This window comes from Echiichthys vipera (genome assembly GCF_963691815.1).
Source record: "Echiichthys vipera genome assembly, chromosome: 21".
Lineage (NCBI taxonomy): Eukaryota > Metazoa > Chordata > Actinopteri > Perciformes > Trachinidae > Echiichthys > Echiichthys vipera.
This window is the reverse complement of record NC_139846.1, coordinates 21,513,697-21,527,269: the sequence shown is the minus strand read 5'-3', so window position 1 is coordinate 21,527,269 and position 13,573 is coordinate 21,513,697. Positions and strand designations below refer to the sequence as shown.

At 43.4% G+C, this 13,573-nt stretch overlaps 1 protein-coding gene across 2 annotated transcripts in view; it reads left to right on the top strand.

Moving 5' to 3' along the window:
• The window catches only part of mpp7a (MAGUK p55 scaffold protein 7a), a 140,581-nt gene extending 129,474 nt beyond the window's left edge, over positions 1-11,107 (top strand). For both annotated transcript variants that reach the window (XM_083935789.1, XM_083935790.1), the window contains exons 16-17: positions 857-1,000; positions 8,622-11,107. In XM_083935789.1, the coding sequence (XP_083791915.1) occupies positions 857-1,000; positions 8,622-8,801 (324 nt within the window). In that variant the 3' untranslated portion in view covers positions 8,802-11,107. The remainder of the gene's footprint in view (positions 1-856; positions 1,001-8,621) is intronic.
• The last annotated feature ends 2,466 nt before the right edge of the window (positions 11,108-13,573 follow it).

Sequence of the window (13,573 nt, the reverse complement as noted above, 5' to 3'; positions counted from 1 at the left end):
TATGAGCAGCTTCTCCTCCGGTCAGGAGCAGAGCTGCACCTCGCTGCTCCACTGCTGCCTGCTGACGCTTTCACGCTACAGTGGTGGTTACAGAAAATCAGCCAAACAAACACTATTGCTGTAAGGCAGGCTATCTGGAGAACCAAACTTTTCTCCCACTAACTCCAGTGCTGAAAGGCAGGCGATGAGGCTAAGCCAACGTCATTAAAATGCAACCTGGTAGCTGGCAGTTACAGTCACAGCTCTGATAAAACGTAGTTTTCTAGTACGGACAGATGACGGACGGATTCCTCCAATTTACCCAAATCTTTACCCTGTTCATGATTATAAGGTTGAAAAATGTTTATTCAGTTATTTTTGCACTCTAGTTTTATCGCTGTCCTCCCCTCTTGTTGCTTTTGATGGTAAAACACCACACCTGGGCTGGGTAACACCACTCATTTCCTCTATTTGATTGGGGATATTGTAGTTACAATATCAATTTTGCTCTGAGATTCTCAGAGAACAAATGCTGCACATTGTACAAGGAACCCTCCAACCTGATACAAGTGTCTAAAGCCATTTGTATCATCATGAAAATGCCTATGCCAATGTTTCCCTCACCAAAACTCAAACCTCAGCCTAAATGTGTAGCATTATTTAGCCACCTTCCCTGATTGCAACCACTGGATGTGTTAGGTCATGTAGTTTTAAATAATACTAATATTTAACCTCTAGCTTTAAAACATAACCTGCTACAGCCTCAATCTCAGGATTTTAAGCATCAATACCATTATCAAAATTATTCACACTGAGTAAAGTTTGAATCAGAAATGACACTCTTCCTTTGCTCTTACATTCATATATTTTCTTTCAGACCATAAAGCACCTGCGGACGGCAGAGTTTAAACCCTTCGTAGTGCTGGTGAAGCCTCCAGCCATCGAGAGACTGAGGGAGACGAGACAGAAGGCCAAAATAATATCAGGCAAGGACGACAAGGGATCTGCCAAGGCGTTCACGGTAAGAGAATGTTTATTCCCCCCGCTGAATCAGACATTGATCAACATGAAATGTCGTTTAGAGTTATTTAAACTGATTGAAGTTCCAGATGGATCAGGTTTGCCTTGATTTAGACAATCACAGGAAATCAATTTGATATCCTTTTCAGTGGGTAGCTGTAACCTCGGCTGGTGGATGATATTTGTAAACGCCTTTCAGATGAGATCAAGTTAAATGAAAGTTTAACGACCCCTGTGAGGAAATTGGATCACTACAGCAGAAAATAAGCGGATACAGCTAATAGGATCAACATTAAGTAAGGATAAAGGGGGAAATTAAACATACAGCAAATTAAGTTTCATTGTCAAAAAAAGTAAACATGCAAATGCAATGAATGTAAGATGTTGACATGTGTGTATATATATGTATATGCGGGGAACACAGTCCAATGATGCATTGGTGTTATATTGTAGAAACACACAACAGATTAGCAGCTAGAAGACATAACAAAAACACTATCTGCTCCTATTGTGTGTGTACAGTATGTGTGCGTGAGCGATGAGGTCACCCGTCACACACCTTCATCCCAGCCCGACGCACATGAAACCAATTAGCCAGTGTTCAGTGCTGCTGTGAAGTCGCTGTGTGGGGGAGCGAGGCGAGGGGGCGGTGAGGGAGGATGATGGTTTTCCCAGCCCCATCGGGCCCAGCCCCAGCTCGCTCGCTCTCGTGTCTCGCTCGCCACAGGCAGCGCAGAGGCCAAGATTTCGGTCAGCAACACACCACGGATGGCCTGATGGGACACTATAAGGAGAGAGGGAAGCTGAGAAGGAGACAGGGCTGTCAAAGAGATGGAGACAAAAGGAGGGGAACAGCGGAGAGGGTGTTGGGCAGAGAGTGATGCCTCTTCCAGCTGGGGTTTCACTTCTGTTTTATATATGTTTTTATCGAAAACGTATGCAAATAACATTGACAGACAATTGAAATGTTAGATTTAACATCATTTTTTACTCCTTTTAATATTCCCCACATCCCACTGTCCCCCAGCCCCCACCCCTAGACAAGTGTGCAGCCAAACTGTGCCACATTCAAACTACTTAAAGTTTACAAACCTAGTTGAAATAAAAGACACTCTCACAAAACAAACTGCAGGTCTCATGGAATAATCACTGACTTACATGTAATTGAAGAATTAATACACTAAATCGTATCAGGTAAAATATGTAAATATAAAGTCACCACAAAGTTTTGAACATTCGATCAAGCCGCCTTTAAATGCATAAATATAATAAATATCAATATAAATAATTCAATGCATGCAGCTATACAGTAGGTCACAGTTGAACAGAACATCCCGTAGATCAGGGATGTCAAAGTTAAATACATCAGAGGGCCAAAAGAACAAATTTGCTAGCAGCCGAGGGCCGGACTGGTTCAAAGTTTATTAAAACATATTAAAATGATGCATACAACCTGTTGAATCAAGACTTAACACAGTGTACCATATTTTATTTAATAATTAAATGAATAATCCAATATTTTTGTACGGCTCTGTCAGTAATTTCAGGTGAAAACATTTTCCAACAGGCTCACAGACAAAAACAAGCTTCCTTCAAAGAGAAAACACACTTCCTGTAGATTAAATGAATAAAGCAAGATTTTCTTATGACTTTAGTTATTTCAAGGAAAACAGCAAAAATAAAATGTGTTCCTTAATATCAAGATAAAGCCATTTAGCCATTATAGGGGGGGGGGGGGGGGGCTGAAAGTTGACATAGTTGCTGTTGAATAATGAAGCCGAGGCGGCCCACTTGCGGCGCTGCAGTGAGTTTGCGGGCTACCGTTGCATTGTGGGTAATAAAGTTTTGGTGCGTGAAAAACACCAGCAGGCGGCTGTGGCGTGCGGGCCGGTTCTAATACTAATCAAATATCATCCCGGGGGCCAAGATCATTCATTCGCGGGCCGGATCTGGCCCGTGGGCCTTGACTTTGACACCCATGCCGTAGATGTTTTACCTCACTGTCAAATTTTTAAAACCAGGATACAGACACAATGTCAGCTTACATTAGTCACACAGTGAAATATCTTCTTGTCTCCGTCTGCTCCTCATTTCCCAGCAGGGGTCCTGAGAACAATGAGCCTTAGTTGTCAGAAGCAGGATGATTGCTAACAACCCATGCTGTAGCTGTCATTACTCACTGTCCCTTTATTAGCTTCTGCGATTCTCTCAAGTAATACAAATACACCTCTATAAAACGGGGTGACAAGGAGGCATATTTCAGCCAGGCAACAAACCAGGTTTGGTCTAAACGTTCATGTACACTGACAAGACGTAAGCCACCTCAGAGTCGCTATTAAAGGCTCTGAAAGAGAAGCTGTTGTCGGGCGAGTCGCCTCAGACGTATTCTATCCACCGCCAGCTGTGTTTCTCTCTGAGAGACGGGTCTGCTTTAATGATAAAGGCTGAGGAACAGTCGTCTCATTGTTTCAGCACAGCAGTCTGACTTTAGCCACATTGTTTGAGCTGGAGATGATTCAGGGTAGGTTTTCAAAATAAAGAGCTGAAGCGTGATGTGGGAACAACCAAAAACAGGCCGATGCCATGCATAATTACCTCCACCAAGTTATATTTTTTGGCTTTTTGTTTGTTTGTTTGTTTGTTTGTTGCAGGATTACCAGAAAATTACTTTTTCATTTTCATGAAACTTGGGTGAGGGACAATCTCAGAGCCCATCAGCTACCCGTCTGGAGATGATTTAGCCTCTGTGGCAACGGCCAATATTGTGGGCTTTCCAGTGTAGCCAGCAGATATCCTGGCCAAGAATTAGTCCCCCGAGCAACGGCCAATGTTGACGGTCCGATTAGCAACTTAAACACGAGAATGGAGCTAGGGTTGTGAGACGATATCTCTATTAACACATATCTGCAAATGAAAGCAGGTAGATAATGACAAAAGGTTAATTATATAGCGACATTTTCATCAGACTATAGTGGATGGGTTCTGAGATTGCATTTCGGCCAATGTGTTCTGCCTCTTTTGCACTCCACACCAACTGTTGACCTGCATGCAACCACAGCCCACTCAAACGTAATTGGTCAATATTATTCTCACTACAAACAAAAACCAGATCACTTCTGTTAACCAAATCTTGTCCCATTACAAATTTTCAGTTTGCTCTGTTGCTGCCTTTGGGCACGCACCGTTGGAGCTCATTAACTATGTCAGAAAATCACAACTCACCAATCAAACTGTACTATCTGTTATCGGGGGGCGTAACCGATGATGACAGTAAAGCTCCTTCGAAGACATGATAGTAAACACCAAAGATGGATGCGGATGATTGGTCGTAGACAGTCGTAGTGCTATCCAATTGTGTGCAGTGGCATTTTAAAATGCATGCGTTGGTGCTGCCCCGAGTTGAGAAGGTCTGTTGTTCGTTGCCAGACCCTACGTCTGGATAGATGTAGGTCTGAATATCCAGGCTAACAGATTCTGCATTCCTAAGCAGGATCTTTTTATAGGGATTGGTGGAAGGGTATAGCATGAGCAAAGGGAGAACCCATTCAATTTTGGAACAGATCAGAATCATGGGGCGGACTTCACAATCTGAGTTGCCCTTTCGGTCACAAGGGCCTTTCTTAAGACATAGACCTGAAGTCACCACAATCATGTAGAACTGATTTGTAAAGATGTGCTCGGTCTCTGAGGCGAAGACAGGTGTGTTTTATTGGGATCAATAAAGCAGGTTTCCCGCTGAGGTCACGGTGTGTGTGATGGTTTTAAAAGATGATACCTGAGGCTGACACACGCTGTTTTGTGCCACTAAAGTGCTGAGAATCTTTATAGTCCCATAAGGCAAATTTTCCTCTCTAGACAGAATTTACAGTCAAACAGACACAGTAAAATCACAAATACAATAAATATAATGAAGAAATTCGTAAAAATACAGCCTTATAAACGTGACATGGATTAAAATCTGCAGTATGGACAAACATCAGTGGTAAAAATCCACATTGAGAGTCAAAAAGCCTCATAATGTGCAAAGAAAACAGCCTTTTATCTGTGCTAAAACAAAGCACTTCAACAGGCACAAGACGCTACATCATTTCATGTGGAAATTAAGCAATGTGATGGCAGGAGCCCCCAGTGCTTTCCTTCTCGAGCTTGGCCCTCCAGAAGTGGCATGGACTCAAACTGCCCCTCTGAGGAGAGCCATCCAGCACGGATCGGCAAACGCCAAAGAATATCCACTCAGTCCGACTTGCCCGGCTTTCCATTAGCCTCTTTTACCCTCATTATATCCATCTCTCTGCCCCTTTTATTTCATCCTACATCTAACGTGATATTTTCTACCTCTGTGCCTTGATTCTCTTTCCATCTCTCCACCCAGCATGCCGTCCCTTAAGCGGCATCATGCTGTGATTATTGTTCTTTTACCTGGCATGGTCTAAACAGTCACAGACGTAGAGACTCGCTGGTGGACATGGAAACAGCGCACAGTCTCCCCGGTCCATTTTTGCTGCCAGGACAGGTCAGAGGGGCTGTCTTCCTGGCAGTGGACACGGTGGTCATCTGTAAGTTCCGATCCAACAGTGGAGGAAGACCTGCAGGGGCTTCGGTCCAGATGACAGAGAATAGTCCCACAGTGGAACACTTTTCTCCACAGGCCAACAAACCCCGTGCCCTCCCTGAGCCAGTCCTCTTCCTGTTATCCTCCAATACACAGGCTGATAAAAACCATCACATCTTCCTCACACAAGACAATTGAGTGTGGGCAGGCATGGGGTTTGTAAGGTAGATACATGCGAGACAGCCGGGCAAAATAAACCACACAGACAGGGCTTTTTTTGCCGAGTGTCTCAGCGAGTGAGTGTTTATATGTAGCTGCGCAGCTAATCCATTATGAAGCGGAAAACCACCAGAAACATTGTGAAGTAACTCCTGGCTGGAAAGAGCGTCTCTAAAAACTGAGCCGTTCAGGAGTTTTAAACTTTAACGAGGCTGTGTTTATGTGCGTACACATTTTGTCCACACACAGCTTGGTCCTGTGTGTGTGTGTGCATGCGTGTGTGTGTGTGTGTGTGCGTGTGTGTGCGTGCGTGTGTGTTTGTGTGTGTGTGTGTGTGTGTGTGTGTGTGTGTGTGTGTGTGTGTGTGTGCGTGTTTGTGTGTTTGTGTGTGTTCCTGTGCATGAATGTGCATCTGTGTGTATTTATATATTGTGTGTTTGGCAAAGCGGTTCACTATAAAACCATATCTGTCCAGAAATCTAAAGTTGAGAGTGTAAAAACATAAGGCTAAATCAGTGCAGCCTCTCTAGCCCTGCTGTTGCTGCTGAGGGCAGGATCAGCCAGGACACACACAGCTGAAACCAGAAAGCCTCAGAGGGACCACCATGGAGGGTACCTGGGTTGTTTCAGAATGCTCTATCTATGAATACAGGAGCGCCAGATATTGCAATATTTACTCCCACCATGATAAAAATATGCTATTTGGCTTTTCCTCACAGTAAGCACGTGGTTTTATTCTTTACATTGGACAGCTGATTTACATATTGACTCTGTATCACCCTCTAGGACCCTGTTTGAACCTCTGTGTCCGCTTGCAATGATTCTATGCGGCTGCCTCATCTTGTGCTGATAAGGTTCACGTCTTTTTAATAATGGATTTCCCACGTCCTTAAGTACAGAAAGGCTCATCTTACATGATATTTTGTGTACTAGCTCATTAATTCACGTACTGAATTAGTCAATCATAAGTTCATTTAACAGCCAGCACACTCGAGCCCAACAGTGATGTATCAGTAATGAGCAGGACAGTCGTTTAAATCCCCCAATCCATATTTGTTTGTCTTCTGTTGTGGGTCCTGTTCGATATAGAATCGTGTATCCATGCTTTCACATTGGTCTCCTGGAGGAGGAGATGCCTGAAATTTGAGATTCAAACCTTTCCCAGGCAAGCTTTAGTTGTTACGTCCCTAATCCATGACTCAACCGTGACAGTTACAGGCTAACAAGCTAATGAGCTAACAAACAACAGAAACGAATAAAAAGATGCTAACCACACTTACCATTCTGATACGTCTGCCAGTCACTGATGTGCATATTCATCAGCATATTCCTCATCTGAGTCTGGGTCTGACAGATGCTTGGTTCAGGATGCCCAAACTATAACTTAGTTGCAGATCGCTAATGTTAGCTCATGCTTTGAGGTATCAATACCCAGTCCTTAGCTTTAGTCCAGGTTTATCTGTCATTATCTAATAGTTTGGTTTTCTTTTTGATGAGCATCACATCCCTACAGAGCAACTTGTGCGACTGGTAACTCTTAATTATTTATTATTTGTTTTCATTTTATGTTTTAAATCCTACACGTCATACATTTAATAGAGTAAATTTCCCGAGATAATGAATACTTTCATGATATGTATGTATGTACTTTATTTACTTTACTATTGTGTAAACTGTCATCTTAAGGTTTGAAAGTCTATTTCTTTGCTGACGGCAGTGAAGTCTTTAAATCTAGATGTGATAACCCAGAGTCTCATCTGTTGTCTCCGGTGGTCTGCTCCTTTCCCTCCAGCTTGTGTCATGTGATCTGCTGCTGGATTTATCCAAAGTACCTCCAGTTGTCTGTCGTAAAGAGTTGATTGCTGCACTGTAAGCCTTACTTTTACATAAACCCCTGACATCATTTTTCATCTTTGATATTGAGGAGGATATCAAATCATTCCAAGTCAAAACAACAGAGTTCAAATGAAGTCATGTGCGGGGTTTTTTTCTGCCATCATACATCTTAGGCCAGCGCCTAAGCCGTATTGAACCTAACAACAATGTGGAGAGCATCTGCATGTGTTGACGCACGTAACGGGCATTTGCGCCTAAGCCCTGTCAAAACCTAGGGTAAGTGAGTTGAGTTGCTTTTTGATTAAGTCTAACGTCATCGCGTTCAAGATCACACCTTTGATTCTACCGCTTCAGATACTCTTCAAACTGTAAGATTATTGCATCCAGAGCACCTCGGCCTTGGAGAAATGTTCGTTAACCTGAAGCTCAGTCTGCACCATGTCTGTTTTTGCCACTTCAGTGTCAACTCCAGTAGATGTAGCGGGCCGTGCAGCAGCAGGTTCACACGGTCTGAGCTCTCAGTCCGGACAGTGGGACAGTGTCGCCGCAAGCTGTGATTTCCCCATCACACATATAAAATCCAGACCGGCAATAACGGATGCCTCTGTGTATGTGTTCTGTCTTCTGGAGATGATGATTATGCTGTGTCCTCTGCTTATTTTGAGGATGTTTTATTTTCTTTGTGAACTGGATAACCGTGTGAGGAAATGAAAATTCCTTGAGGTCAGGTTGTTGCATGAGGAGGTTTTAGTGCGTGGTCTGTGCCAGGGTTCATGTGTGGGTACCATGTCTCTGGGAGGTTATAACAGGCTCCATACGGGCCACTTTATGTTTATTTGAGTGTCCATGCCATGTAATTTGTGTTTACAGTATGGGGAATTTATCGTGTTTACTGTGGCCGCCAGTGTTTTCTCTTAGCACCCTTAAATGAACTTCTTAGCTTTTGATTTGTGCATCTCTGCTTTTCGTCTTTTTAACCTCTGTCTTTGTCTCTTTCTTCTCACGTACGCTGCAGGAGGAGGACTTCCAGGAAATGGTGAAAACGGCCCAGATGCTGGAGACTCAACAGGGCCACCTGTTTGAGAAGGTCATAGTCAACGATGACCTCTCGGCGGCCTTCAGCGAGCTGCGGTTGGCACTAAAGAAAGTGGAGATGGAGACTCACTGGGTTCCAATCAGCTGGACTCACTCCTGAGATCCACACAGACTGTACAAGGAGAAAAGGGAAGGGCTTTGACGACAACATATGCAGGCATTCATCTTTCTGTCCGCTGTGGCTGGTGTTGGGGGGATAACGGGAATACAACAAGACAGCTCCAGACTGCTGTGTCGCCATACCTGAGCTGCACAGAGCTAAAAATAAGCTTTTATTAGATCAGGTTGGATTTAGACCTCAGCTGTGGTCTGGATGGGGATCTCCAGGCCTGACCAGATTTGACAGGGCTGAGGCCAATGGCGTCTGTCCAGAATATAGGCCTTGGACATTGATCTGGGTCTCAGTCTGGGCCACACAACCATGGCCAGGAGTTGGAGCTCCTTGGTCCAAACCAGAATGTGGAATGAGCCCGGATCGTCACAGCACCAGCAGCCCTGCCAGCAGATCAGCAGTCGCGCCAACCAGGACTCCGTCTTTAGTGTGTTTATAACATTAGACCATTAGAAACCAAAGGGATTGACATATTTCTTCTTGGTGGACAACTTACATGCATACGTCTGTAAAAGAACACAACCTCGGAGGGGAAAAGGGAGAGGAAAGAAAACACATTTGCCTTCTGTCGTACTTTATTTCCGTGCTTCTATAATGCTTCCATGACTGTTACTCCAAACAAGACATCGTCAGGTACACTCTCGAGAAAGGGCAGCAAGTTTAATTTTATTTAAAAAGAAATTAATATATTTTCTAATATCCTCCGGTTGTTTTGTTGCATACCTTTTCTATACATATCTTGTTTTTTAAAGCGACCTGATCTGCACTGTAGCCACCTCTCTGACAGCTTTTTACACCATGGCGTCTCTTCTTTCAGTCAAGTGTTTTGATTTCATCACCCGAGCCTAGTTTTCCCCCTACAAAGCACATAGAGAGCCGTTTTATTTAGGTGTTATATATTCCATTTAGGAGCATTTTGAAAAGCCACCCTTCATATGAGGGTGCCCAGCATAACAGCTTTGCCATTTAAAGTCCCAGAACTGGACACTTTTGGCCGTCTGCGAGAAGAAAACGTTCACAATTGTGTTTTATGAGGGTGGAGTCTTTATTTTTACTCACATAAAAATTGCTTCAGCAAGGCTGCTAATAGAGGGTCCACAGATCACTTCCAGGGTTTTAACTCAGAGAAATGCAAAGTAGCTGCCCCTGACTTTATGAGCATTACACGTTTATTGCTAATTTGAGTCTCCTATTCCCAGTCTAAGATTTTTACTCAGTATTTTTACTTCTAACTGAAAGAAAAGCAGCTAGTTATTGTTCCTGGCTGTATTAATACAATTAACAATGCTACAGCCCCGGTAGCTCATTGGTTCTGTGAAAACCTAAATGAAGAGCAATATTTCACACTTTAAAGGAATAGTTTGACCTCTAATTTGCTTGATTGCCAAGAGTGAGATGAAAAAATCAATATCACTTTCATGTCTATGTATTATTTATGGACCTAGAGCCAAGAGGCGCTTAGCTTAGCTTAGCTTAGCTTAGCTTAGTTTAGCCTAGCTTAGCATAAAGTCTGCAAACAGGGGGAAACGTTTAGCCTGGCTCTGTTCAAAGTTCAGAAATATGCAGCACTTTTACAGTTGTAGTTTTTTAAACTTATCATTCATGAAAAAGCCATTTTGTTCATTTATAAGCGTTAAAGGTGCCGGCACACGTTTTCTTTAACATTGCAGAGAGCCAGATCAGTTGTTACCCCGTGCTTTGTCTGTATGCTAAGCTAGGCTAATCATCTTCCTGCTCTGGCTCCTTATTAGCTGTACTGACATGAGAGCGGTAGAAATCTTCTCATTTAACTCTTGGCAAGAAAGCGAATGAATTTATTTCTCGCAATATCAAACTATTTCTGTAACTATGTTTTTTGAACAACCGTATGAAAGGTCGTTTTCATACGCTAGTATGTCCAGCTCAGGTTGCATCGCCCAAAATGATCTGTTTCTTTACCTTTTCCCACCTACTATTTATATATTTGATTTGTGTCCATTTTTAAAAAGGGTTTTTATAAATGTTGATGCTGTTCAGTAATGATGACATCATCACAAAGCGATTTTGCACCCCTAACCCCTTTACGTCGCCTGTGGTCTTTTATCTCTTTTAGTATCACGTTAGGTTCCTTTTTACGTATTATTTTACTCGTTCACCTCTTCGTATCTTACCCCTCTGCCGTTTGTTTTATTGATCAGACTTGTACAGCCTCCAGAAAATATTTTTAATTTCTTGCTGTAAATGAAATGCTGTTGTATGAATTCACATTATTCTTGATAACCGCTACATTTTATATTAAAGAAAACTCAACTCGACTCGTGTTTCCAATATCTCACAATGAATTCATGTCTGTCTTCAACTGGGCAAAGAGTTTGAGCAGTGAGGTGTGAGATGGAAAAATCTTCACTATTTCTGGGAGTTGTGCCCTCGAGTGCCATTCACATCCATCTTTGTTCGGTTCGGAGACAAATATTCCAGCCACATCTCTCAGCTGCCGCCGCAGAGTGCACAGTTAACAGAAACGCCGGCTGTGGCCATCCCCACTCTGCAATCACCTTAAATTAATTTAAAATAGTTATTTGGCTTCCTGGTGACTCTGTGGCTTGTGTTTCTTCAATCTGATCAATCATATAACAAGATGACAAGTCAAAAAAAACAACCTTAAATTAACTTCTTGAAAAAATAACTAGAAATGTGTCTCCGCAGATCTTCACACACCGCGTGTATTCCTGTAAATGTTCCATCAAACTCCGGTGTGAGGAGTTTGATGCCTTGTTAATCAGCTTTTCTTATCAACATATAAAGACATATTTTACATGTTATAGTCCAGGTCTGTGTCATAACAGTGTGGGCATTGTGTTCAGATGAATGGCGTTTGGCCTGTGTCCGTAGCTGAAGTCCCCGCAGAACAGAGCGTCAAAGATCTGCCAAAGTCCACCAGAAGGCCTCAGTGGAAGTCACATGCTTCATGATCATCATGATACATTTGAGAAGCCTGTTTCTATTGTTCTGCAGATTGATTTGATTCCACCTCAGCCAACAATATGTAGAGTTTTCTTTTCTAATATCCCGTAGTTCTACGAATTTAAAGTTTGCACTAAAAAACATACTTTAGAGACCTTGAAGATTTGCTGGATCAAGAGTGAAGAGGAAGGCCTGAACTGGCGAAACTACCAGAGCAGCGCAGCTCAATTAAACCCCAGTGTCCTGCTCCAGCTGTGCACCAAATGACTAACTCAGATGTCGCTGTACCTTTGAAAACAGCAGCTCTGTGAACAGGAGGAGTCGGCGGGGGTGGTAGAAAGGGGCTCTTGAGAAGTCCGGCCTCCAACTAGCGACCCACTGGAGGATTCAACGGGCCTCCGCTTGATGAAGTTCCAAAAAAATAAAAATCCCCCAATCCAAATCAGGTCGCATATCCTTCACATTTCCTCTTCTCCACAGTGTTCACTTTGATGGCTGTGTGGAGCGGGTGGGGGGGGTTACAGCCAAGCAAATAAGGACGCAGTGAGAGGAAGGTCAGGAGGAGGTAACGGCACTCACTCAGGGAGGAACCAGTTATTCCACGTCTTGCTCTCTCTTTCTGTCTTTCTCTCACTCTGTCTTTCTTCTTAATTAGGAAAACAGAGTGACGGGGAAAGGCTGCCGGCTGTACGGACGGGAACATGGTGCTGTCCCATCGTGCCCTCTGAGCTAAGGCAGGTTGAGTGAGTGAGTAGGTGAGTGAGGACGCTTTTCCCCTTCAAGCTCAATGATGCGTGTTCAACACCAGACAAACGCCACCCTGCTTTGTCCTGGGTAGTTTGGCGGTTTAGGGACATTCTGGCATAGACATTCTGGAGGTTCTAAGTGAGTGTAAATCGACCCCATTTCCTCTCACGTCGTAATGCCAAAGGCAGACCAGTTCTCTGGACCTCGTTACCAAGGATCTCATGAGTAAAGGTTGTCCCTGTCTCAGACTTGAAGGAGCCATTGTAGCTGGTACCACTCTTCCGTCCCCAGTATTTTGAGTATTTTTCACTCCATGGTTCAACAAACTTTGCTCAAGCTTGTCTTCACCTAGTACTATCTCATCCGCCGTAGGGTTTTCCGTGTGTTTATTTGACTCTGTCTGACTTAGGTTGTCGAGCTATGTTTTAATAACGCTCCAGTTGACCTAGAAGGGAGTGACGCTCTCTGGACTCCCAAGACCTCTCTCTGTAACAAACGATGAGCGCCTGATTTCGTGTCATCAAAGGTAGTGACGGACACACTGTTTTGCTTCTTAGTTCATTGACGATTCGTCAACCTGCGCCTTGGGGAGCCCACGCCATTGTCAGAGCGATGGGAGCCCAGATGCCAATCTTTTATATTCTTTCAACTGAGGACGACAGAAACATGTGTTCACAGATTAGATTTCCCCTGACATGGATAACAAGAGGAATCAGCCACATATGCCAAGGTACTTGAGTTGAGTTATGATGTAATACTGAAAAATACTATGTGTGTACATTTGGGTATGTGTATGATGGATAAAACGGAACGGTAAATGGCAATGCCTTAAAGTAAGTAGTAGCAAAAAAAGCGACTCATAAATCTTCATATAGTGGTATAAAAGTCTGCCTGCAGCCCCTGACTGATTTAAGACAACAAATCCCTGGTCCTCTCTATTCATCTTTCTCCGTCATTGCTTAAAGAGTGAGCTGCCATGTGAGTAAAGGCCAAGCAATGGCTTCCCCAGCTCAGACATGAGCACTGGCACTCACCAAATCAAAGACCTGCTCTCCGTCTCTATCCCCCGT